Source organism: Thamnophis elegans, chromosome 11, assembly GCF_009769535.1.
Source record: "Thamnophis elegans isolate rThaEle1 chromosome 11, rThaEle1.pri, whole genome shotgun sequence".
NCBI classification, from domain to species: domain Eukaryota; kingdom Metazoa; phylum Chordata; class Lepidosauria; order Squamata; family Colubridae; genus Thamnophis; species Thamnophis elegans.
The window spans coordinates 17,598,216-17,623,600 of record NC_045551.1 but is presented as its reverse complement, the minus strand read 5'-3'; the positions used below and the strand labels follow the sequence as shown (position 1 = coordinate 17,623,600).

The window sequence follows — 25,385 nt, the reverse complement described above, 5'->3', positions numbered from 1 at the left end:
TATGGTGAATGATTTCTGTCTGGAAATGGAAAAAGTGGAATATGGAAAGGGGAACCAGATGGATGGGAACCCTACCCTAGATGGCTAGACACAGAAGAAGAAAAAATAAAAGAACTTATGGATTTAAAGGGAGAAATTTTATTAGTAACACCATCGATAACAACACTGACAATTAAAGACAAGCTGATTAAGGAAAAAGAAGAAGGGCATCGAAATTACATGAGAATCAATAAACAAGAGTTGCAAAGAAGAGTCCATACAAACTTGATTAAGGAGACGATTAGAGGACTGATGCCACAAATGGCAGAAGACATGAGACTGTTTCACTGCAGACAAGCACTGTTCACTTCAACTCCCGTTTCGGGGGGAAGTTCAGACAACCTATTGTAATTTTTATTTTTTTTACCCCTACCAACTTTGACAAGACAAGTTACCTTTGTTACTTACCAAAAATGTTATTCATTTTCTCTTAACTTTCTATACGAATGCTAGTAAGATAGCACAATGTAATTAATAGAAGAAAAACAAAGAGATAAATGTTTTTTCAATATTCATTTTAATTAAGCTTACAAACAGTGACAAGAGACTAAGAAGTTTTGACATTAATTTGCAGCCTAATCTTAAACATTTATGTAGCATTAGATCTCATTAAATTTAATTAAACATATTTCTTTGCAAGTATTGCTCAGGAATTCAGAGAGAGACTCAGGTCTCGAAAGAGCTTAAGATAATCATGCAGAACTTTGACCATAAGTCCAAAGCTGGCAGAACGCAATCATAGTATTTCTTATTCGACAGCTTTACCAATCTTTCCAAAGCGAAGACAGTGGCAAACCGTGTTCCATCTTCATAGATTCTGTAATTTTAAAAAAAGTATTAATTTCCATGTTTTCTATCCATCTATATTCAAAAGAATAATGATATAAGTTAGATTATCTTGAAGTACATTCTCACCATCCCTGTTCTAGGATATTCAAATATGGTTTATAGTAATCTGGAATGCAACAAATCTTTTACATCTTTATACATTCACAGAAATCAGACTGGCAAAAGTTAAATTCTGACTTAATAGAAAAATGTGACAGAATTATTCAGGAGCGGTATGAAGAAATCTCTGCTTTTCTGTACTATTTTCCAGTTGAAAAAAGCCCTAGTTTCACATTGATGGATGGATGATGGATGGATGGAAGGAAGTATTTCATTTGTTCCTCTAGGCCTGTATTATTTTAATTACTCAGAATACTTCGAGCACATGGGAAGTAAAGATACAGTTTCAGTATAGAAAAAAGAAAGCCCATCACTGCTTCTTAGAAAAAAGTAAGGTTGAATACGGTCAGCAGAACAACTAGAGTGGCTAATTCTATAAGCAGGTTGATAAAGTGGATTGTGATACATAATGCATAGAATAGAAATGAACTAGAGAAACATAGCCATATCATGTACAAGGAATACAAATGAAAATGTTTTCCTAAATATGTAAATACAGAGTTAAATAAATGGTTTTATATTTTTGTGTTCTTACTGCTTGTTTCCCTTGTATTTAGACTCTGGAGCAGTTATTTGCCTGCTAGCCTTTAGGTTTGACCTTTAGAGATACGGTAGTACCCTTGAGACTTTCTGAGTCTCAAAAGAGTAGAACCAGATTCCTATTTGATGTTAAAGAGACACACACTGGTATTTTGAATAATCTGTAAATATCATTACTCGATGGATAGAAGCTTTTTGTTTGTTTACAATAACAAGAATTATTGCATGGATGGCAACATGGGAAACATATGTGGATCAGTTTCTTCTCCAAGTTGTTCAATGTATCTTTTCCAACTGGCATCAACTAGTTCTCTGTCTGAAACTATTTTTCCCAGAGAAGCCAAAGTATGATTTCTCTCATTGAACAGCATAGCAGAATTTATATCCTAATTCTTATTTTAAAAGTTAAGCCTTTACAGAAGGGGTGTCAAATTCAAGGCCTGCGGGCCAAATCCGGCCCATAAGATACTTAAATCTGGTCTGTGGGGCTGGCCTGTAAATATCAAAGGACAAGCCTGCAGTGCTTCTGCTGGCCAAAACAGGCCACATGCTCCCCCCCCACTCAGGCAGCCCGTTTTTGGTCTCCCGGACCTCCTGCAGAATTCTGCCGGCCAAAAATGGGCTGTGCAGAGGTCTTCTGAGACTTCCATGCGGCCTGTTTTTGGCGGGCCGAGTGCTACTGAAGGCCATAACGGGTGAAAACGAAGCACAAGTGGCCACAGGTGCCTCACGCACCCCATTTTAACTGGCAAAGTGCTGCAGGAGGCTGTAAATGGGGCAGAAGGGGCCATCCCATCTCCCCCGCTGGCCCGCGGAGAACTACAATGCTGATCCAGCCCTCAAAGAAATCCAGTTTGACATCCCTGCTTTACAGAGTTATAGTTATCATTGTAATTTAAAAAAACTGTGCATGTTTACCATATCTTTGAAATTATCAGAAAAGATAACTTCAGCAATAAAACACAGTTAATGGTTTTTAAAGTAGCCCTATTGGCATGTTTGCTTTCTCAACATATTTATAAATAAATAAAATTTAATCTAACTTTATTGATTTTAAAAAAAACATTTTTTCTAAAATCCAATCAAACCAACAAGGCAAACAATGGACATTAAGTTTTAAAAAGTCAGCAATAAGAAAACAAGCCTAACCACCAATCTCACTCTGAGTTTGCATATTTCTTCACTTTCTTCCTAGCAGGTTTGTATATTTCTTCTCTTTTTTCCTAGCAAGGTTGTCAAGGAGGATTTAAAAGCTCTTGCTTCAACTTTACATGAATCATAGCATATCATTCTGTAAATTATAATGCACTGTGATATATTGGTTTAGAACTGTATCTGTTTGACTACAGAGAGCCAGGTTCACGTTTGCTCTCAGTCATGGAAGCTCTATGGGTGAGTTGGACCAGTCACTTGCTCTCTTTCTTTCCAACTTAGCTCACACAACAGTTTTTATGGAGGAAAATTGGAGGAGGAAGCGATAGGGATACCACCTTGAGCTCCTGACCAAAAGGCAGGATATACTGTAAATGTAATAATTCAAGTGAATATGATGGCCAAATCTGAAAAACGCATTCTCAACTACTGTATCCATAGTTTATAAAGTTGTTAGGAGGGCAGCATGTTTAACAACAGCCATTAAATGGAAAATTTTAAACTGCTAACAGCTATGGTGGAAAAATGGAGGGGGGAAGTTATTTATTTACTTAAATGATTTATAGAGCCACACTTTCACAGCAATTATTCTGGGCAATATACAAAGATTAAAACCTTTGTAACAATATAACACCATGGTAACTTGGTTAAATAATAACCCTCCCTACAAAAGCCAGATCACCATCAAAGGTCACTGAACTACCTAGTCCAAATGCATAGGGAATTGCGCAAGAAGAATTCAGCATGTTTAAATGTATACTATTTAGACTATTTTCATCTATTCTAATTGTTCATAGGTCTTAATTGTTGCTCTACTAATATTATAAAGCACCTCAAATAATTCTTTTAACTAGATAGTCTTATGATTTAGTATATACTTCTGTGTGCAAAGTGGACAGTTTCTGATCAACTAAAATTGCTCATCTATATATAGTGAATTAGTTTGATTTGGCGTGTGTATTAAATTATTCCACTTGTTAATTAGAATATTAGAACAATTTGGAGCAGAATTCAGAAATATTTATTTTTATTCTGTTTCTAATTAATTGTTAGAATAAAAATAAATATTTCTGAATTCTGCTCCAAATTGTTCTAATAATGTTCTAATTAACAAGTGGAATGATAGCACTAAGTGGACCTTTATTCTGTCATTGGTATTCTTTATAAAGAGTACAATTTTAACACTATAATTTTGTCCTAAGAACAGTACTGTATATACTCGAGTATAAGCCTAGTTTTTCAGCCCACTTTTTGGGCTGAAAAAAGCCGCCTCGGCTTATACTCGAGTCAGTGAAAAATTTGCCCGAAATGGAGGAGAAAAAGGGGCGGGGCCATGCCGCTGGGTGACACTCGTGAATGGCCCAGTGCCCCTGTGAGTTTCCCCTCCCTCTGTGTCAGTTTGCCGCGCAGCGCGCACCGCACCATCCCCCCTCCTCACGTTCTAATGTAATGCAGGGCTGTCTTACGATTCCCCTTCCTCCCCCTCCTGCCGCTCTGCAACGATGTCCCACCTCCTCCTTGTTATGGCAAGCAGCCACATAGCGATGTCCCACCTCCTCTGGTACAGTGATCCAATGATAGGAATCACTGTGCCATGTGTCATAGGAGGCGGGACATCGCTCCCGCGGCTGCACGGGACATCATCATCACAGCGGGACATCAGCATCATGAGGTGAGTGAAGTATTTCATTGAATACACCGCTAGTTTACTGTTTTTCTTTGAAATAAATATTCAAAAACATTATTGGTATCTATTTTTATTTTTGAAATTTACCGGTAGCTGCTGCATTTCCCACCCTAGGCTTATACTCGAGTCAATAACTTTTCCAGTTTTTTGTGGTAAAATTAGGTGCCTCGGCTTATATTCGGGTCGGCCTATACTCGAGTATATACGGTATATGCTTGCTTTTTTTTACCTGTTTAACAAGTAGTAATGGAGTATTTTATTTTACTGCTTTTTCTTCTTGTACTTTCAAGTCTTTATCACTTTCTGCATCGGACTTAATGAACAAGGGCATTTTAAAAAAATACCGATTGAAGTTATTTAGAAAAAAAGTTAATTGATAGATAACCAAGAAAGAAAGTCTTACAAAATTACTTCCTGAAATATTTAGAAATATTTAACATCTCAGATTCTATATGTTCATGTTAAGATGGTAGCTAATTTTTATTTCTCCTAAGCATGGATTTTGGAATATTTGAGAAAAAACTGGTATGTGGGCTTGGATTTTGGGGGGGGGGGAACATAAAGTGGCTCCTTTGATTATGTAACTTTGCCTATGGACAAAAAAATATCTTTTGAGATAAATCGTCAGATATCTGAGTAAATGATAAACTTAGGTTAAAAAACAAGACAGTATTGCGTATTAAAAGGAAAGTGTCTGCATCTATTTTAGTAATAAAATGGGAGTTAGCAAACTTTTCAGATTATATATTGATCACACTGATTTATTTCATTTTAATCTCAGGAGGTATGGGGCCATTGCTCTGGAGACTAATACATGTCACTCATAGAAAAAAACACAAACCTAGTACAAAGTCCCTGTCCAACCCAACCCATTCTGATGCAGTTCCACTGGTGCTGAGCAATCAATTTCATAGAAAATGTAAAGAAAAATCCAGTTTTCTGGAAGAAAACATGCAGACCCTAGAAAAAAAGCATCATCAAATGTCCCTTAAAAAGTAGGATCATCAAGTGCTTCGGTGACAGGTAGAAAATTACCCCAAACCTCCCTAAGAAAAAAAAAAGGTGAGTGTTGGTGATAGGAGATTCAATTCTTAAGGGAACAGAACCAGCCGTCTGTAGACCAGACAGTCAATCCACAGAGGTATGTTGTCTCCATGGAGCAAAAATCAGGGATGTGGCTGAGAACCTAACCAAAATAATAAAACCCATAGATTACTGTCTTTTTCTAGAAAGAGACAAATGACACGAAAATGGACCTGAAAACAATATTGAGTGAACAAGCAGCTAGGCAAGAAAGTTAAGGAGTTAGGTGCACAAGTATTTTTTCATCTGTACTGCCAATGCAAGGTCAACATCCAGTAAAAGAACAAAGGATTCTAGAAGTGAACCACTGGCTAAAGGGTTGGTGTTCCCAAAAGAACTTTGGATTCCTGGACCATGCTCTGCACTACCTCCATGATGGGCTTTCGGCAAGGGATGGGCTACACATCACAAAAACTGAATGTTTTCAGAAAGCAACTGGCTCAACTTATCAGGAGGGCTTTAAACTAAAATTGAGGGGAGAAAGTGGCCAAACTTTAGGATCTCCCGGATCTAATTCCAAGCAAAAAGCCCTAGAAAAAAAATCAAATAATGAGGCAAAGGAGGGATGGGAAGGAAGACGAACACAAGCATCAAATAGGAGACATAGAAAGCATACCCAGAGTCAGAGATAAAGATCTCAAATGCACAAAGTTTTGGGAACAAACAGGATGAACTTGAATTATTAATACATGAAGGTAGATATGATATAGTTGGAATTACTAAAACTTGGTGGGATGAAACCCATGACTGGAACATACTAATAGAAGGATACAACTGTTCAAAAAACCCAGACCCCATAAAACAGGGGGTGGAATTACACTATATATAAAAGACCACTATATTGCTACAAAAATGTACAAAACCAAAGATGAAAACCTCCTAGAATGCATATGGGTCAATATAAAAGAAAAAAATGAATGACATTGCCGTAGGTATATACTACATGCCACCCAACCAAGGAGAAAAAATAGATGTATTTTTTTGCTAACCAATTAACAAATATATGTAGGAAAAACACTACAATAGTAATCTTCTTCTTGTGCCATATCCATCATCAGATGGATATCATGTTGGCAATCATGTTGGCAATCCTATTTTTATCAACAGCTGCACAAAAAAGTGCTGTTGAGTTTTGTCCAAACCAGTTCCTTAGATTTTGAAGCTATGATGTTCTTCTTCTGCCTGCACCTCGTTTGCCTTCAATCTTTCCCTGGAGGACAATAGTATATAGTATTATAGTAATAGGGGTAATAGTAATGGGGACTTCAATTACCCTGACATTAATTGGAATTCTGCACCAAGTGAGAAATCGAATAGATTCCTGACCAACCAAGGTTTGTTGTCAAAAGATAGAGGAGGGAACTAGAGGGACAGAGCCATACTGGATTTACTTATCTCAAACAGAGAAGAAGTGATAGAGGAAGTTGAAATTACAGGAACCTTGGGTGAGAGTGACCATGTCATATTGGAATTCAACATAATGCAAACACAAGCAATATAATATAATGATACCAGAGTCTTAGATTTTAAAAGATCTGATTTTATCGAGAGAACTTGGGAAAAATTCTTGGATGAAAACCCTAAAGGGGAAAACAACTCAAGAAGCTTGGGAAACTCTGAAAAATATGATCATAAAAGCCCAGTCCAGCAGAATAGCACTGAAAAACAAAAAGAAGAAACCCAAGAAGAAACCAGCATGGCTGCACAAAGATTTATCTGACAAATTAAAAGACAAAAAGGTACAAAAAATAAAAAGAGGGACACATAATTAAGGCAGAATATCAGCCGATCAGCCAGAATCTACAAAAACAAAGCCAGGAAAGCAAAGTCTCAGAATGAACAAAGACTTGCAACAAAAGTCAAAGATAATTTTAAAAAGTTTCTTTCAATATATAAATAACAAGAAAAAAAAATCAAGGAAACAGTCCATTAAAGAGAGCTGATGGTAGCTAAGTAACAGGCAGCAAAGAGAAAGCAGAGCTGCTTAACTTATTCTTTGCAACCGTCTTCATGCAAAAGAAACTATAGCTTAATCTACCAAAAACATAATGCAAAAGACATTAGAAATAAAAGTTAAAATAAGCAAAAAAAGTGGTAAGAGAACACCTGTCTGATCTTGATGAAAATAAATCACTGAGGCCTAGATTACATCCCAGAGTTCTAAAGGAGTTGACGGATGTCATTGAGAACCACTCTACCATCTTTCCAAAATTCTGAAGCACCGGGAAACTACCAGAGGACTGGAAAAGAGCTGATGTGGTTCCCATCTTCAAAAAAGGAGGGGAAAAAAAGATCCTGGAAACTACAGACCAATCAGCCTAACATCAATACCAGGGAAGATACCGGAAAAGATAATCAAAAAACAGATCTGGGAACATCTAGAAATGAGTAAAGTAATAACTAGAAGTCAGCCCGGGTTTGTTATGCCAAATCAATTTTATTTCATTCTTTCATATAGTAACTAAATTAGTACAGTAGCAAAATGCTGTGGACATAGTATACTTAGATTTCATCATGGCATTCAACAAAGTAGAACACAACCTACTTCTTGGTAAGCTAGAAAAAAGTGGGATAGATATCCACATCAGATGGATTTGTAACTGGCTAACAAACCATATTCAACGGGTAGTTCTTAATGATATTATGTCTACTGTGAGGGAAGTAAATAGTGGGGTACAACATGATTTCGCCTTAGGCCAAGTACTCTTCAATATCTTCATAGATAAGGGAATAGAAGGGGAACTCATAAAATTTGCAGATGATGCTAAACTGGCGGGAATAGCTAACATCCTATAACTGTGGTGGCAAACCTATGGCACACATGCTGGAAATGGCATACAGAGCCATCTCTCCGGGCATGCGAGCCATTGCCTGTTGTTCTTCCAGGTTCTGGCATGCTAGCCAGCTGGTGTTCACGTGCATGGGAGCACCGGAAACCGGAAGAACACGTGCATATGCGCACCGGGAAGATGATCTTCTGGTTTCTAGCACGCACCGGCCACCTGGTCTTCCAGTTTCTGGCAGGCATGCACATGCAAAATCCAGCTGACCAGCAAGCATGTGTGCACCAGAAACTGGATATCACCTTCCCGGTGCACGCATGCATAGCAGGCAGCTGCTCTTCCGGTTTCTGGAACACGCATGGACATTGGCCAGCTGGAGTTTGCACGTTCATGCATGCCAGAAACTGGAAGATCAAGTGGCCAGCGCACATGCGTGCAGAAACCAGAAAACCAGGTGGCCGGTACGTATGTGCTTGCCAGAAACCAGACGATTATCTCTTCTGGTTTCTGGCACGTGCACATAGCACTCAGTAGTGAAAAGGTTCGCCAACACTCCCCTAGATAGGCTCAAGATCCAAATGGATTTTGACAGATTTGAACACTGGGCCCTAACTAAAAAAATGAAATTCAATGTAGAGAAAAGTAAACTTACACTTTTTACACTTAGGCAAGAAAAACCAAAAGTACACATAGTACACATAGACTAGGAAAAACCATGCTTAATAGCAATAAATGTAGTTTTGCTCACCATACTATGAATGAGATGCTGAGACTCTAGAAAGAGTACAGAGAAGAGCAACAAGGATGATTAGGGAACTGGAGGCTAAAACATGAAGAATGGTTGCAGGAAATGGGCATGGCTAGTCTAGTGAAGAGAAGTACCAGTGGTGACATGATAATAGTGTTCCAATATTTGAGGGGCTGTCACAGAGAGGAGGGGGTCAACCTATTTTCAAAAGCAACTGAAGGCCAGACAAGGAATAATGGATGAAACTGATCAAGGAGAGATTTAACCTAGAAATAAGGAGAACTTTTCTGGCAGTGAGAACAATCAACCGATGGAACAGCTTGCCTTCAGAAGTTGTGGGTGTTTCGTCACTGGAAGCTTTCAAGAAGACACTGGACAGCCATCTGTCAGAAATGGTATAGGGCAGGGTTGACAAGCTTTTTGAGCACCGAGTGCCGAAACAGGAGCGCGTGGGGGAGTGCCAGAAACCAAAAGAGCAGCTCCCTAGCGCACTTGCGTGGGAACTCTAGAAAAGCAGTTAACTTCCAGTACATGTGCCATAGGTTTACCATCATGGTTATACCGTATGCTGCTTTGGCAGGGGGTTAAACTAAATGACCAACAAGGTCCCTTACAACTCTGTTATTCTGTTATACATTGGCAACATAAACTTTATCATGTCCTCTTCTGGCTTAGAGAGACTTGCAAGACAAAAATTTAAAGATTTATGATTTCTACTAAGATTTATCTCCAATTGTAATGATCAACTAACACAGAGTGAATAAAACTCATGTTCTATAGTTGCTATAATATACAACTGCCATTAGTAAATCCAGCATAGGCAATGGCAAGGGAGTTGTAGTCCAAAGCATACTGAAGTTATCTAGACGTTTGCCACTTGTGCAGCCCCATTTCAAATGGGCTGCAGCGTAGTTTTGGGCCAAGGCTCAGGGGTTGGGGACCCCTGCCCTAATAGATCTCAGGCCAAATGGCAGAGTCAGGTCTTCAGGCTTTACCTAAATATTACTGAAGCTTGTGGAACCAGCATATAATAGCTTGTGTTTATCCCTCCATAGCTTTTATAACTATAAGAACAAATAAGCAGAAATAAGAAGTACATGCCAAATCAAAACAAAAAAGCCAAGAACCATCAAAACAAACTCATCATGAAAAAAAAACATCTCAGATACCATACCTTGCTACTTGCTTTTGCAGACTTTTCCTTTTTTGAACTATCTTTCCAAAGAGATTCTAGGCTTATATATGCTTGTAGACTCCAGTCATAGAGACGAAGGCCAGTTACCTTTCAAAAACCAGCGATATGATGATAGTCATCTTAAGAGGTATACTTTGGCTTTATCAACTTCAAGAAATAGTACATTTCTAAGTAGGTAAGTAGTATAATAAATCATGATATTGATAAAAAACTATAATTATAAAGTAAACAAGACAGCAAGAAATAACTGCTACTTTATTCAACTTATATGAAGATACCTTGATCATATACAAGCATTGATATTCCCATTATACAACATTTTCAATTTCTCCAGTGCCACCATAAAAGTTAATTTATAGGTCAGCCACAAGTTTTGCTCAGTATGATTTTGTTATAATATAAATAAAGTATATAGTTGAGGTTTATTTGGAAAAGGTAGCACAAAACAAAAAAAGCATATGACTGTCTTACCAAATTTGAAATAAATTATAAATAGAAATCTTGCTTTAAATTATTGCTTACAAAAATAAAGAGAAATTCCTGTGACTATTTTACATAGCAACATCTTGCACTTAATCCCATGTTGACAAGCAGTATTTCCAGAAAGCTTTTGAGGGGCCTCAAATCTGTATAGAGAAGAAGACTATTTTCCCCTTGTGTAAACACCCTTATATTTTCAAGCTATGATTCAATAGAAAACAAATTACCGAGTTACAAAATGTGAACAGACATAGCTAAAACTATGATTTAGAGAAGTGTGAGAGACCCTGTTGCCAACCCCAAGATCATGCTGCGCAGGTATTTGAATAAGGAACTGATTTAATTGGATAATGCAATGAACTGAATGGCCAAAGAGGAAAAGCAAGTGTAACTCTGTGGGTTTACACGTGGGAAACTCAGAGCTGGTTTTGTTTCTTCTGTGCCAAAACTGCCAATGTAGTGTATTCAATAAAGTTTTACTTTTTGGGAGGAACAATGTCCCAGGAGTTTTTTTTTTAATTTGCTATCTGGACAGCTGACAATTTACAGCTTTGTTCCATGGTTCAGTATTTAGCATTGGGAAATATTGTACTATATCAAATTATATTGAAGAAAGGATGGCTATACAGTGCTAAAGTATTTTTTTAGCTGCAACTGATTAAGTAGACAAACTTTATAGGCATTCCATAAAATTAATTCACAAAGCTGCTACAACTTGATATTCCAATATTTTCATTGTTTCACGAGCAACACTATCAAGCTATTTGTGCAAGCTTAATTTAGCATTTATAAATAAAAAAACAGTTTTATTCAGTTATGTAAAAAATAATCTGTCTTCATCATTACTAAGAAAAGGAAAACATAATTGATGAGAAAAGAAACTACAAGAACCCACAAAGTTTTTTCATAAGAGGCTCTGTAGAAAAAATAGTGATATTAAATATGTGCTAATAAAAACATTTGGTCTCCTGGATTATCCATTAATAAAAAGAATTAGACTTGCAAATCCCTAAGATCTCCTTAACTGATATACTGGGATAAACAACAAATAATGATGGACTGAGACTAAGTAGACTCAACTATGTTTGTATGTGTGTGTACCCAGGCATATTCACTCATGTCTATATTTACACTATATTTACCCAACACTTTGGACTAAATATTTAAATAAAATTACAAGATTTCAAGAAATATAAGGGTACATAAATAAGGATTATTTTCAATAATTACCTTGGCAACAGCAACTGTTTGCTGTGGATAGTAGACAGCAATACCAATCCCCACGAAGCTTATTGGATACACCAATCTTTTAATTTTAGAACCTATTCCATAGAAGAAATGTTACTTCTAATGTGTGATATACTGAATAACATGAAATTAAAAGGGCTTACTTACTTAGAGTACGGGGTACAATGTCAGGGAAATCTACAAATGCTACACACAATGCAATCCTGAAAGCCTAAATTGCTAATTTATTCTGTTTAGTGCTCGCGTGCCTATCCTTGGTACACCACAAGGGACAAACTAGTTTATACTAGCTGACTAATGGTGTTCAAGTTGCTGACTCTTTCAGGCTCCTCTGCTGGTGTCATCTCACCTCACCTCACCTAATGCTACATTAGGTGAGGTGAGGTGATACCTGCAGAGGAGCCTGGAGCTATGTCCAGAGCCGGCTTCCCTTCATCGCACACACAAATGTAGCTAGGTTTTTCCTATCATAGTGGTATCCATTTATCTACTTGCAATATTGCATGCTTTCAAATTGCTAGGTGGTTAGGGGCTGGGGAGGAAGCGATAAAAGCTCATTCTGTCTCACAGAGCTGGGCTTGAACCGCCAGTGTGCAGACCATTTCTGGCCAGCAGTTCCAGCATCACTGCATCACAGTATTCCCAAAAGGGTAGATTCTCAGCCAGATGAATTTGGTAATAAGTAGGTTGGGGAAAGTAGGTTAAATGATGCAATTAGATATAAAGATATAGGAAAACAGGATAGTGAAGAGTAAAGGAGTACTAAACACTGTAGCAAGATGATGCAAGCCTGGCTTTGGTCAATGAAAGACCTTACCCACAAATTCTTAATTTATAATTCAGTCTCCAAATTCTAAAACATCTTGAAAAGTACATATTGTCTAGCCACATAGATTGATTCAACAATAAAGACTTGCTCTAGTAATTAAATGCTGTTTATGAATAACCAGTGCTTATATTGTGTCATTATTCATTTACCAATCTAGCCCAGAAGGATGTCTGATTAATAGCAGAGACAAGGTTTAGTCAGAATTCTTTTCTATCTCTACTTCATCTACCAGAGACTGAAAACTTATACCATATACAACATGTATCTTATAGCTAAGCCATGATCTTTAACATACGAATTCGGCAACAATATGAAAACAATGTTTACTTCTGATGTATGTCTATTATATATATAGTAATTGATGGCTTTAAAAGAGGATCATGATTTATGTAATATGTATATGTATATTCTCACTGTATAAAAAGGAGTCATTAAATGCATAATCATCATGTTCCTTAATGGAATTTACTTTTGAATTGGTACAGCTGTTGGTTTGTAATAGGCATTTTTACACCTGTATTATACATGGTCCTCTTGTCTAAACATGTTGAGAGTATTCCAAATAAATTCTAACACTTATGTGTTTAAATTTTTATTTGTAGTTTAATGATGGTAACACTCTGGTTGAGCATCACAGTATCAATTAATTGTATATTGCAGTTTAGGTTCTGCCTTGATGAAAGAGAAAATGGACACCAACATTTGAACAAACATTGAAAAACAAACATACCTCTTGCCAAGAACAATCCAACAATACCAGCAAAACCTATAACACCAAGCCTTGGATAAAATCCTGGAGATGGAGCTTTGATGATTTCATAACTCTCTTAAAAAAAACAGTATTACATTACCTATTTATAATTATTTACTAGAGCATTTAAATATTATTCCAGACTTTAAATGATTATTTTTATGTTTAGCTATCAATAGCCAATTACAAAATTAGAAATACATTTGATATATTGATATTGAATATAATAAAGGTATATTAATTAGAAACATATTTGCATGTTGTCCTTGTGACAATCTTGTTGATAGATTAAACTAAAAAAACAATGACTGACTAAGAAGTATCAATCAACTTTTATGTTTAATTGGGATTTGAATCAGGTACACCTGCCATAGTCAAATATTAACAATTGGTTCTTTTGTTTTCCCTATTCTTTACTGTTGCCACTATTCATTGGTAATTAGCATATCAAGATCCATTTCCCAGGTTAGCATTACATTTGAATGTAACTGTATGGGGTTGGTTTTTTTTTTATTTATTTAAAAAGCTGTTTGTTCCCTTGGAATTTCCTGAAGTTTAGACTGGATTTTTTAAAAAAATGTAATTAAATGTAATTAAAATGTAATTTATTTTTTTTTGCATTCAGATTAAGACATTTAAAATTTTGATCAAGTTTTAGACTTTTTACTAGATTGACATACTTTATCATACAAGTAAATACAGTATATTATACATTACTTTCTTGAAAACCTTTCCTATTCAATGTATGCTCTTTGAGAGGAGGGAGGTTAATGAATAAGACATTGCTTAAAGAAATTGTGTGTATTTTTTTACTGCACCCTATCAGAGTGGTGAGATAGGAGAGTAAAGGATTTAAAGAGAGTAAGGTATTTGCGTAGTGCGCCCGTTTTAGGCTGTCAATGCAATTTATTCCTTTTGATGTGTGGAAGAGCAAATAGTTTACTCTTTTGTAATCTCTTCCTCTTCAATCTACCCACTTTGAAGGAGAAAATAACACAAATCAGGCATAGGACAATGCATATTGCCATACATATGTAATATGTAAATGAAGCACTGATTGAGAGACATTGTAAAAGTCATAAATTGTCTTAAATTGGCTATAAAGTTTATTTTCAGCCCCATCATAACTCTGAATGGTTGCTGAATAAGTAATTGGTAAGCAAGGATTATCTGTACTTGCTGAAATTATGGAGGAGCCTGTAGATTACTAACTTCTCTGTTAAAACAGTTTTAAATGGTAACTCAAGAAATGGATGTTCAGCAAGGATTACCTATATCATGGAATTCCTAATAATTTTTCCTTATTACTCACCTCCAACCCTCATGTTATTAAAGTGGCCTACACATATTTTTTGCTCAAAAAGCAACCTAATGAAATTATCTGAAAGAATGTTATGGCCTGTTATAATTAGTCAATAGAAAAATATATGCCAGGGAAATGTTGAGAGAGAGAGAAAGAGAGGTATTGGGGTCTGGAACTGTTCAAATAGACATTAAATAGCATTTTAAAAAAATACTAGTCGGGAATGACTAGCACATATGTGTGAGGGGAACCTTTACCTTTACCTTTACAGGATCCCAAATGGTATTTTCAATTATACAAATCTTAATTTACTTTCACTATGAATGCCTATATCTAAAACGAATTTAGATATCTGAAATCTAATTATAGAAAATATCTTCCAAATAACCTTTTTAAGTCTCCTTCTACTCTTACCAGAAGGGTGGCATGTGACCTTATTCATAAAACAATCATCGGCAGCGGGAACGTAAGCAGATTGAATAATGAAGTTACAGTACTTTAAAAATATGTACAGGAACACAAGCACATAACAGTATATTATAATATTTCCAAAATGCTAATTTCTGGAAACATGCTCTCACCTTTAACATATTCACAGGCCTTTTCTACCTTAGGCATAGCTTTCCCAGTACAGTCCTGAAGAGGGCAAAGTTGAAATAACCATTAGTGTGTTAAAAGATTGCAGCATTTCTTCCAAAACAACTTAAGTATGGGATATTTCTTGGTCTTCCCAGTGTAAACCACACAGGCCCTGGCATTTTTAATCCAACCCTGATTAAATTTGTGAGATCCGACAAGATTGGTTACCACCAAAATAACTAAGTTGTCAAAGTAATAACACTGAAATTATTGTGTTTACAGTTTAGATTGCAAGAGAAACAGGTTCTACTCATATAATTTCTGCAATAAAAGCTGCATGCTTATACCAATTATTCACTCCTTGGGACGGTAACAAAATTGAATACTATACCTGAACCCAAGCTGCATATGGCGCCAAAGATTGCCGCAGATGAGAAATACTTCCTTCCAGTTGTGACTCTGGATCTTCCACATACTTTGATTTTGGTGATGGATTTGTATAGAGTGAAAGCTGTAAATAGCAGTATATAGTTACTACTTATGTTCTAATACCGTGTTTCCCTGAAAATATGACCTACCCCAAAAGTACGGCCTAGCCTGATTTGGGGGGGTAGTATAAGGCCAACCCCCAAAATAAGCCCCAGTGAAGGGATAGGCATGGCCAGCACAGGAGGCAGTCCTTCCCTTTCCCGTCACCTCATGGAGGCTCGTCCTCTTAATTGAGGCCTGTGGATCAGTTGCACCAGCGGGGGCCAGGCAACCTGGCCCAGATATCCAGAGCACTTCTCCAGTCACCGGCCTGCCTGGGCCTCCTTTGCCAAGGGTCGCAATGCCCTGCACAAGCTTCATGACGGCCCTGCAGCAGGATGGAGATTTCCCCTTCCTCCTTTGCACCCCCAAACCTCGTCTTCCATGGTTGTTGAACCCCCTGCCTGCACCCCTTTCACTGAAGCAAAACATGCAATTCAATACCGGTATTAACCGTGCAGGCCTCCCAGTGCAATGCTCAGCCATAGCTTTGGAGCAAACCGCCTTCTTTCCTGTGCAGGGAAGTACATCCCCAAAATGTTTCATCAAAGCCTTCAGCCTTGCAATCCTGGCATATACATCTGTGCAGGGCTCCCAAGGAAAGAACATGGTGTGTGCGTGCGTGCATAAGAGAGAGAGGGGGGGAGAGAGGGAGAGGGAACCACATCCAAAAATAAGAACTTCATGAAAATAAGTCTGTGTGCTTGTTATGGGGCCCAAAAGAAAATAAGACCAGGTCTTATTTTTGGGGAAACACGGTAAGTGTGTATTGGGGAGTTCTCCACATGGGACATTCTGCTACATAAACCACAATGAGGCAGCATTACAACACTGCAATGCACCTTCATAAAAAAGAATAACTTCATTAGAAAAGAATAAATCTAATTTATAAATCTACATTCTGAAATTAGATAATGGCTAAATAAGAAAATCACTTAGAGAAAAGATGGATTCATACCTCATCAACTTTTAATAGGTTCTTTTTGGAGGATTTATTCCCAGCAGAATCAGCATATATGTGTACAGCAAACAAGCTTAAGCTACCAGGTGCAGCAATCAACTGCCTTATCTAAATATAATAAAAATGTGGATAATTCATACGCACCAAAGGAATTAAACTGATACATATTTGCAATTCAAACATGAATTAAGCAAAGTTATTGTCATGAGTCTACACAGTTTAGGCAAAGTAGAAATGGAAAGATGCATATAAATACACAAAAGCACATTTTTGAGTCTCAGTAAGGCTGTTTCTTGTATCTCCTATATTTGGCATGTAGTACCATGTTTTCCCGAAAATAAGACCTGGTCTTATGGGGGGGGCTTGAAAATAAGCATTCAAGCTTATTTTGGGGGAGGTTTTATTTTTTTTAAATACAGGAGTTGGCGAGAGCAGGGGGCAACAGGAGTGAGACCACAGCTCCCACTGCCCTGCCCTTTCCATCCCATTGTCTGCTTGCCCGTGGCTGAAATGGGCCAAGCTCTCAGCCTGCCCCGGCCTCCACCTACCCTGCCTACTGGTCCAACTGCTGCTAGGACACTTCTCGGCCACAGCACCTTGCAGGAAATCTTTGCCCACCTGGCAGGATAGATGGAGGCCAGGACGTGCTGAGAACTTGGCCCCGGTTGAGACTGTGGGCAAGCAGACAGTGGGATAGAGAGGGTGAGGCCGGTGGTAGCTGCCCAGACTTTTTGCTCAGAGGGAGATGAAGCTTTGTATGTTTGGAAAAGGGATGCTTTGAAATGGAGCTAATCACATCCTCTTTGCAAGTACATGAAGCTTTTGAGTCTCTGTCATTTCTCTGTCTGGGCAAAATGTTTGGTCACCTATGGAGTGCTTGGGAATGGAGCAAATTGCTTTGTCTCCCTCTGGGTGAAAAGTGTGCAGCACAGCCAGGTGGTGGCAGTGGCGATCCCAACGCACCGCCCACTCCTTCCCACCATCTCTCGGCTTGCCTGTTGGCATGCTGAAAAGCTATCCACACAGGGCAGTGGGATTGTCTGCCTACCCCATGCCCCTGTTTCCACTTGCTGCTGATGCCACCATATGAGCCCCCCGCAAGCCTCCCGTGAGTCAGGCAACCACACAGCATATCCGGATCACCTGTCTTCTCCCCACCCACCTCTGCCTCCATGCTTGGACTTATTGGTATTTGCACTGTGCCAAGAGGCAGGCTATCGTGCTGGCTATGCCCTTTCCCCTGGGCTTATTTTTGGGTAGGGCTTATAATATATTAGGCCCACCCCTAAAAATCAGGCTTGCTCTTCAGGTCTTATTTTAGGGGAAACATAGTATATCAAATATGTAAGTTTCTATTTAAGATAGAGTTGAAACCTGTATTAGTGGAAGAAAAAAAATCTACAGGAGACAGGAACTTAAGACAAAGCACTGGGCTGACTGTGGGGGGAAATCCAATGACATTTTTCAAGAAGAGATGTAAACATGTTTTTGAAAAGAATTCATTCTCTTGATCAAATTACAAGGTCAGATTTTTATGATCAATTAGTATTTGCTTTGGACACCGTGGCCTAATCTTAGAAACAAGGGAGTGGCAGATATTTCTTATACAGCAAGATTAACTTTTATTCAAATGTTCATCAGGGATAACTCTTTGTTTGGAAGTTCAATGCTTCTACAACTTCCTCAAAAATAGCAGAAGTTTAAAACAGTCAAAATTTGAATACATACAGCTAAGCCCTAATATTTCTTGCCATTAACATGTAGAATTTAAAACTCAAAAACAATCACATCACAAATAGATATGTGCAGGTCCCTGTGCAAAAAACACAGGATGGTTTAAAGTAGCCAGTGAGCTTTCAAAGGAATGCAGTTACTGTGCAAGACTACTTGTTATTTGGGTATTAAGGACTCCGCTAAAGCAACAGTGATCTGACATAGCTACAAACCAAACACTTTGAAAGGGACGGTATATGTTCTTCCATGGTAAAAGGATGTAAGCCTACTTTAAAAAATAAAATTGCTTATGTATAGATCTCTTTACCACTATACTCTGTATTAATAATGTGAGATGTCAATGGCTCATAATACTTAATCATGTAAAAAATATGAATTATGGAAAACCGAGGCATATATCTGGGAATTTAGTTTTTGCTAACTGAGTAGCTAAATCAAATTTTCAAAGACATAAGGGTCACAATACAGGCTATTTCCATTTTGTAATTTGAACAGTTCAAATTGCTAAAAATTCAATCCATACAGAAGCAAGAACCAAAATAATATGACATTATAGCTATATTTTCTTACACTGGACTTTGTTATACAAATGATTTGCTGTCTTAAATTTTGTAATGCTAATATAGGCGAAACTCAAAAAATTAGAATATCATGCAAAAGTTCATTTATTTCAGTAATGCAACTTAAAAGGTGAAACTAATATATGAGGTAAGACTCATTACATGCAAAGCAAGATAGTTCAAGCCGTGATTTGTCATAATTGTGATGATTATGGCTTACAGCTCATGAAAACCCCAAATCCACAATCTCAGAAAAATAGAATATTACATGCAATCAATAAAACAAAGATTGTACGTAGAACAATATCGGACCTCTGAAAAGTATAAACATGCATATGTACTCAGTACTTGGTTTGGGCCCTTTTGCAACAATTACTGCCTCAATGCGGCGTGGCATGGAAGCTATCAGCCTGTAGCACTGCTGAGGTGTTATGGAAGACCAGGATGCTTCAATAGCGGCCTTCAGCTTTTCTCCATTGTTCGGTCTCATGTCTCTCATCTTTCTCTTGACAATGCCCCATAGATTCTCTATGGGGCTCAAGTCAGGCGAGTTTGCTGGCCAATCAAGCACAGTAATCCCATGGTCATTGAACCAGGTTTTGGTGCTTTTGGCAGTGTGGGCAGGTGCCAAGTCCTGCTGGAAAATGAAGTCAGCATCCCCATAAAGCTCGTCTATGGAAGGAAGTATGAAGTGCTCCAAAATCTCCTGGTAGACGGCTGTGTTGACCCTGGACTTAATGAAGCACAGTGGACCAACACCAGCAGATGACATGGCTCCCCAAATCAACACAGACTGTGGAAACTTCACACTGGACTTCAAGCATCTTGCGGTGTGTGCCTCTCCATTCTTTCTCCATACTCTGGTTTCCAAATGAGATGCAAAAGTTGCTCTCATCAGAAAAAACGACTGGACCACTGATCAAAAGACCAGGTCTGTTTTTCTTTAGCCCAGGTAAGACACTTCTGACATTGTTTGTTGTTCAGGAGTGGCTTGACAAGAGAAATACGACACTTGAAGCCCATATCCAAGATCCCTCTGTGTGTGGTGGCTCTTGATGCACTAACTCCAGCCTCAGTCCACTCCTTGTGAAAGTTCCCAACACTTTCGAATGGCCTTTTCTTGACATTTATGTTTTTTACCTAAATTTTCTTTCTTAATTACATTCATTTTCTTAAATTTAGTATCAATGAACTTCCCAGTAAACATGAAAAGGATCAATGGAGTTGTCCTATCTAGAAAACCGCAATTTAAACCTAAGCTATTTATAGCAGATGAATATGGAAGATTTGTAGCAGTGGAAACTAACTTAATGGAATAAAATCAACAGTGGTTGCCATGTAGAGGCGAAATGATGATAATAACAATTCTAATATCTAATAGATCAGCTACTGCCCTTTCCATACAAAAATTGGTTTATGTTGGGGGATTGGAATGGAATGACTATATCAACTTTGGATGGAACATCTGCCAAGGAAATTAAACCATCCCAGGATAAACTACCAAAGACTTTCTTTGAGATCATGGACAATTTAGTACTAATAGATTCATGGATATATAAAAATGGTTATGCTAGAAAATATACCTTTTTTCAGAAAGACAAAAATCTTTTTCAAGGGTGGTCATTTTATGTATGTATGTATGTATGTATGTATGTATGTATGTATGTATGTATGTTGTATTTGTGCTGATAAATAAATAAAGGGAGACTTATTTATCAGCACAAATACAACTGATTTATCAGCACAAATACAACACAAATGTAACAAAGGCAACAGTAAAAATATTGGGTTTCTGTCTGGATGGTCTCTTGTGACGAGCCGATGGACAGAGAAAGGAAGCAGTAGGCTTCCTCCCATATTTGGGCATTCCAGGGGTTGTGACGCTAAATACATAAATATACATATACATATACATATCCACATACACACACACACACACACACACACACACACACACATATATATATATCATTATGCACAGAGAAAGAAATATCTGCCGCTACCTAGGATTGAACTCAAAGCCTCCTGAATGTGAGGGCTCCACCTCTAGGCCACTGCACCATTCCAAGGATTGACATGATATGGATTTCTAAATATCTTGCAAATAAAATTTTAAAAGTGGATATTTTACCTAAATCTTTTTCTGATCATTATCCAGGTCCTTAGAGGAAAGAGTTCAAATTTTAGATGGAGATTAAATGAGTGTATTCTGCAAAAGGAAATGATTTTAAAAGACTATAAAAAGAAACTACTATACAAGAATACTTTGATAATAATTTAGGTAAAGGGACAGGTTTAACTACTGTATGGGATGCTAGTAAAGCTGTTATGAGGGTCTATTTTATACAGTACAGTCATTTAGAAAGAAAAAAATCCCAGGAAGAGACACCAAAGATATTGGATGATATTCGATAGAAAGAAATTTAATTGCAAAAGATATCTACAGATCCTAAAACCTTATCTCAAATTAAACTGTTATGGCGACAACTGTTCTTGTTAACAGTACAGGAAGTAGAAACAAAATTAAAGTATGCAAAACAAAGACACTTTGAGTTTGCAAATAAACCAGGAAGAAGGCTGGCTTATAAGCTAAGAAAGGAAAGGGAAAAGACAATGTGAAGGCAGTAATGTAAAACAGACAACAAACTTATCAAGAAGACCTTTCATAACTTCTATTCAAACCTGTATAAAAGACAGGAGATATGTCAAAAATAGATGAATATCTTTTAAGACAATAGCTGCCTAAACTATCTAAAACTCAGAGATAATATATAAATGATCCAATAATTGCCTTTGAGAGAAGCCATTAAAAATGAAGTCAGGTAAAGCTCCAGGCCCAAATGGTCTTACAAGCCAATACTATGTTTCCCTGAAAATAAGCGCAAGAAAGCCACTCGTCAGCTGTTCACCCGAGGTGTCCTGCCACCTCTGCAAGACTTGTTGTGCCGTTGCACTCACAAACTGCAGCACCACCATAAGGTTTGACTTACTGGCACAGCTGGCATCCTGCTGCTTGTGGCTGCGCCGGTATGTCAAACCTTGCAGCGATGCTGCAGTTTGTGTGTGCAATGGCACAAGCCTTGCAGAGTCCTGCTCCAAGAGGCGGAGGCAGCACGACGAGTCTCACAAAGACTCATTTCTGGCATCTTTTATTGGGGGGCGGTTGACGGATAGGGCGAGTGAGAGGCAAGATGCATGGAGCAAGACGTGGTTCCTCTTGCCATCTTTTCTCCCCTTCTTGTCGGGCATGGCAGTGTTTCCTGCCCCTCGCTTAGCCACCTGCCCCCTTTAGAGATGCAATTATGGGGAGGGGTGGGGTGGGCTGCAAGACACACATCTTACCTGAGACTTGCAGCTCCATCACGTTCCTCGCCATTGTGTCATAAAAAAACCTTCTTGCACATTCAATCAAACTTCTCACAGTCGTCAGAAGTTTTTTTAACGATGTGTTTCATTGGACACAATGGCGAGGAATGCAACAGAGCTGCAAATTTTAGGTAAAACATGTGTCTCATGGCCCACCCTGCCTCAATGGCAACAGCAGTCTGGCTGCTTCCCTTCCCCGCCATCTCTTTATTGAAGAGGTTGGCAGGTGGGGTGGTGGAGAAGTGAGACATGTAGAGCGAGACGTGACTACTCTTGCCGTCTCTATTCCCTCCCTCACCAGGCATGGCAGGCTTCCTCTGCGGCTTCCAAACCCCAGTTGGAAGCCACTGGAAGCGGAGCAGAGGCCGGTTGGGCCAGCCACCTGCTACCGAGTCCTCCGCTGATATCAATATTGACAACAAAAATTCCTTTTTTCTTTAAACATTTTATTAGACCATAGAATAAAATACAATTGCAAATAGGAAAAACTGGTGGGGAAAGGAAAGAGAAGTGAGGGGGTAGGGGAAAAAGAAGAAAAAAAGTGCTGACTTCCAACTCCCTTTGTTGCAGTAAAATAAAGCATTAACATAGAACCTCAACTTTTTATTTTACCATAATAATTATGGCATTTATAATTTATAGCATTTCTAATAAAAACAAATCAGTCTAATCAGTAAAACCCAAAATCAAAGTTTCATTTTTTTCCACCTCAAGTACAAAGTCCAGAAGCGGTCTCTATGTGGCAACAAAAGTACTTATATTCTTTTGTTTGATCAAAATGATCAATTTAGCCATTTCTGCCAACTCTATCAGCTTCTGTAACCATTGGTCCAAACTTTCCTTCTCTGCCACAGTGCCTGCTCTACAGGATGATGTTCCCCCTTAAGATCTAAATGTCCCACTCTGACATTTTGAAGGGGCCTGAAGACTTGGTTCTTTATCCAGGCCTTTGATAGGGATGATTGAAGCCTCATTTTAATTTAGGTAATGTTCTTTTGTTTAAACTTGGTTGGTTATACTGCCATATCTACTTTGGGGGGGGGTGTGCTATATTTATTGTCATGTTTTCATATTTTCTATCATTTGTAAACTTCCCAAAGTCTCTAGGAGTTGGGCAGCAGATAAATTTAATAAATAGTAATTACTATATATCCTAATTTTAAAATGCTACAAATTTCCAATAACAACCGACCTTACAGGATTGTTCTTGTGGAGAAAATAGAAGGGAACATTGTGTATATTCACTGCCTTGAGTTACTTACAAAGTAATAAAGGCGGGCTACGTACCATCTAATACATAGATTGAAATTATTTATTATTTATTTATCTAAAAATTCAACAGTAAAATCAATTACCTGAAGAAGTGAAGTCTCTAGAATATGTGCAAGCAGGAACTAGATTGCCATCTGTTGGATATCCTTAACTACATTGAGTAGTGGAGCTGAACTCAACGGTCTCTATTTTATTATTCTCTTTTAATAGGGATAAAAAGCTATTAACTGACAGCACAAGATGTTATAATTATGGAATAAACCAATATGTCCAAATTGTATTATAAATGAACATTCAGCCTGAATTCTGAAACCAGATTTCCAATTCAATAATGAAGAGGACATGAATTCTTTTTTACAGGGTTAGTTGACAATATGATTTGAATGTTCATATGGATTAAAAGGTAAAGGTTCTCCTCGCACATATGTGCTAGTCATTCCCGACTCTAGGGAGCAGTGCTCATTTCCATTTCAAAGCTGAAGAGCCAGTGCTGTCGGAAGACATCTCTGTGGTCATATGGCCAGCATGACTAAACACTGAAGGCACACGGAACGCTGATACCTTTCCACCGAAGGTGGTTCCTATTTTTCTACTTGCATTTTTACATGCTTTCGAACTGCTAGGTTAGCAGAAGTTGGGACAAGTAAGGGGAGTTCACTAGGGATTTGAACTGCCGAACTGCCAACCTTTCTGATCAACAAGTTCAGCGTCTTAGCCACTAAGCCATCCCTTCACATGGATTATGAACTGGATTATGTTATTTCTATACCATTACCTGTTGGTGTAATTCGTCCATACCAGGTTAATATTAAGCTTTGTTAATTGTTGTATTTTTTTAATATCTGTTCTACAAGACAAACATCTTTCAAAATAAGAAGTTCCCCGTTCCTTCTACTACATCTTTCCCTAAATCTATGTCCTCTAGATACGCAACCGTATACTGGCTAGGAACCATGGAAATTGTGATTGAGGACTTCTGGAGGCATTCAGGTTGATAAAAGCATGCATTCATTCAATTGTCTATTTCAATGTTGCGATCAACTTTAAAATACAGCAGCTGAACTAACTTTTTTTTTTTAAATGTGGATGTTTTAGACTTCTTTCCATTTCATTTTTTGCAACATTTAACATGAGGAAGTTTATATTGTGACTTTTACTTAATTCTAATAAAGATAATACTCAACTATATATTCGGAAGTATTACTTTAGTTTTATCGATCATCGCTTTATTAGTCATTGAGTTGTCCATATCTCATTACGCGCTTGTTTTCTTTCTTCTCTCTTACCGTTCCTATTTATTTACTCGGTAACAAATGTTGGCGTTCGAGGCTGGATAAACTGGCACGAGTACAACAAGCAAAAGTCCAAAGAGTAAGTACTACTCTACAGTTGATTTCAGGCAGCTCAAAACTGTCTATTGCGTGGATCGCACCAAAGATGGAGAACGCTATGTCGCCAATTTTGTTCCTGAAAGTACTAAGGAAACTTTCTCACCTTGAACATAGCGGCGAAAATGTTTTCTCCTGATGTGTGGCCAGGGCTGATGACGTAAAACGTATGCGCTTGATATACGGGTACTGTACTGTAATGGTAAGAGCC

General features: G+C 37.9%; 1 protein-coding gene across 2 annotated transcripts; it reads right to left on the bottom strand.

Annotated features, from left to right (window-relative positions):
• Positions 1–537: 537 nt before the first annotated feature.
• On the bottom strand, positions 538–25,377 carry APOO (apolipoprotein O). 2 transcript variants are annotated; one of them, XM_032226576.1, is made up of 8 exons: positions 25,281–25,377; positions 16,852–16,962; positions 15,757–15,876; positions 15,368–15,422; positions 13,463–13,558; positions 11,886–11,977; positions 10,155–10,262; positions 538–856 (listed from the first exon to the last, which is right to left on the bottom strand). In XM_032226576.1, the coding sequence occupies exons 1-8, from the start codon at positions 25,287–25,289 to the stop codon at positions 848–850; spliced, it is 600 nt and encodes a 199-aa protein (XP_032082467.1). In that variant the 5' UTR covers positions 25,290–25,377; the 3' UTR covers positions 538–847. The 2 variants fall into 2 exon arrangements, with proteins under 2 accessions (XP_032082467.1, XP_032082466.1); XM_032226575.1 differs by lacking the exon at positions 16,852–16,962 and having other exon boundaries at positions 25,281–25,325.
• Positions 25,378–25,385: the final 8 nt, after the last annotated feature.

Excerpts from the sequence above, each read along its gene's own strand:
- APOO (XM_032226576.1), bottom strand. Across the intron at positions 15,423-15,756 it reads CATATGCAGCTTGGGTTCAG|GACTGTACTGGGAAAGCTAT; the intron begins GTATAGTATTCA and ends TGCCCTCTTCAG. Across the intron at positions 11,978-13,462 it reads TGGATTGTTCTTGGCAAGAG|GTTCTAAAATTAAAAGATTG; the intron begins GTATGTTTGTTT and ends TCTATGGAATAG.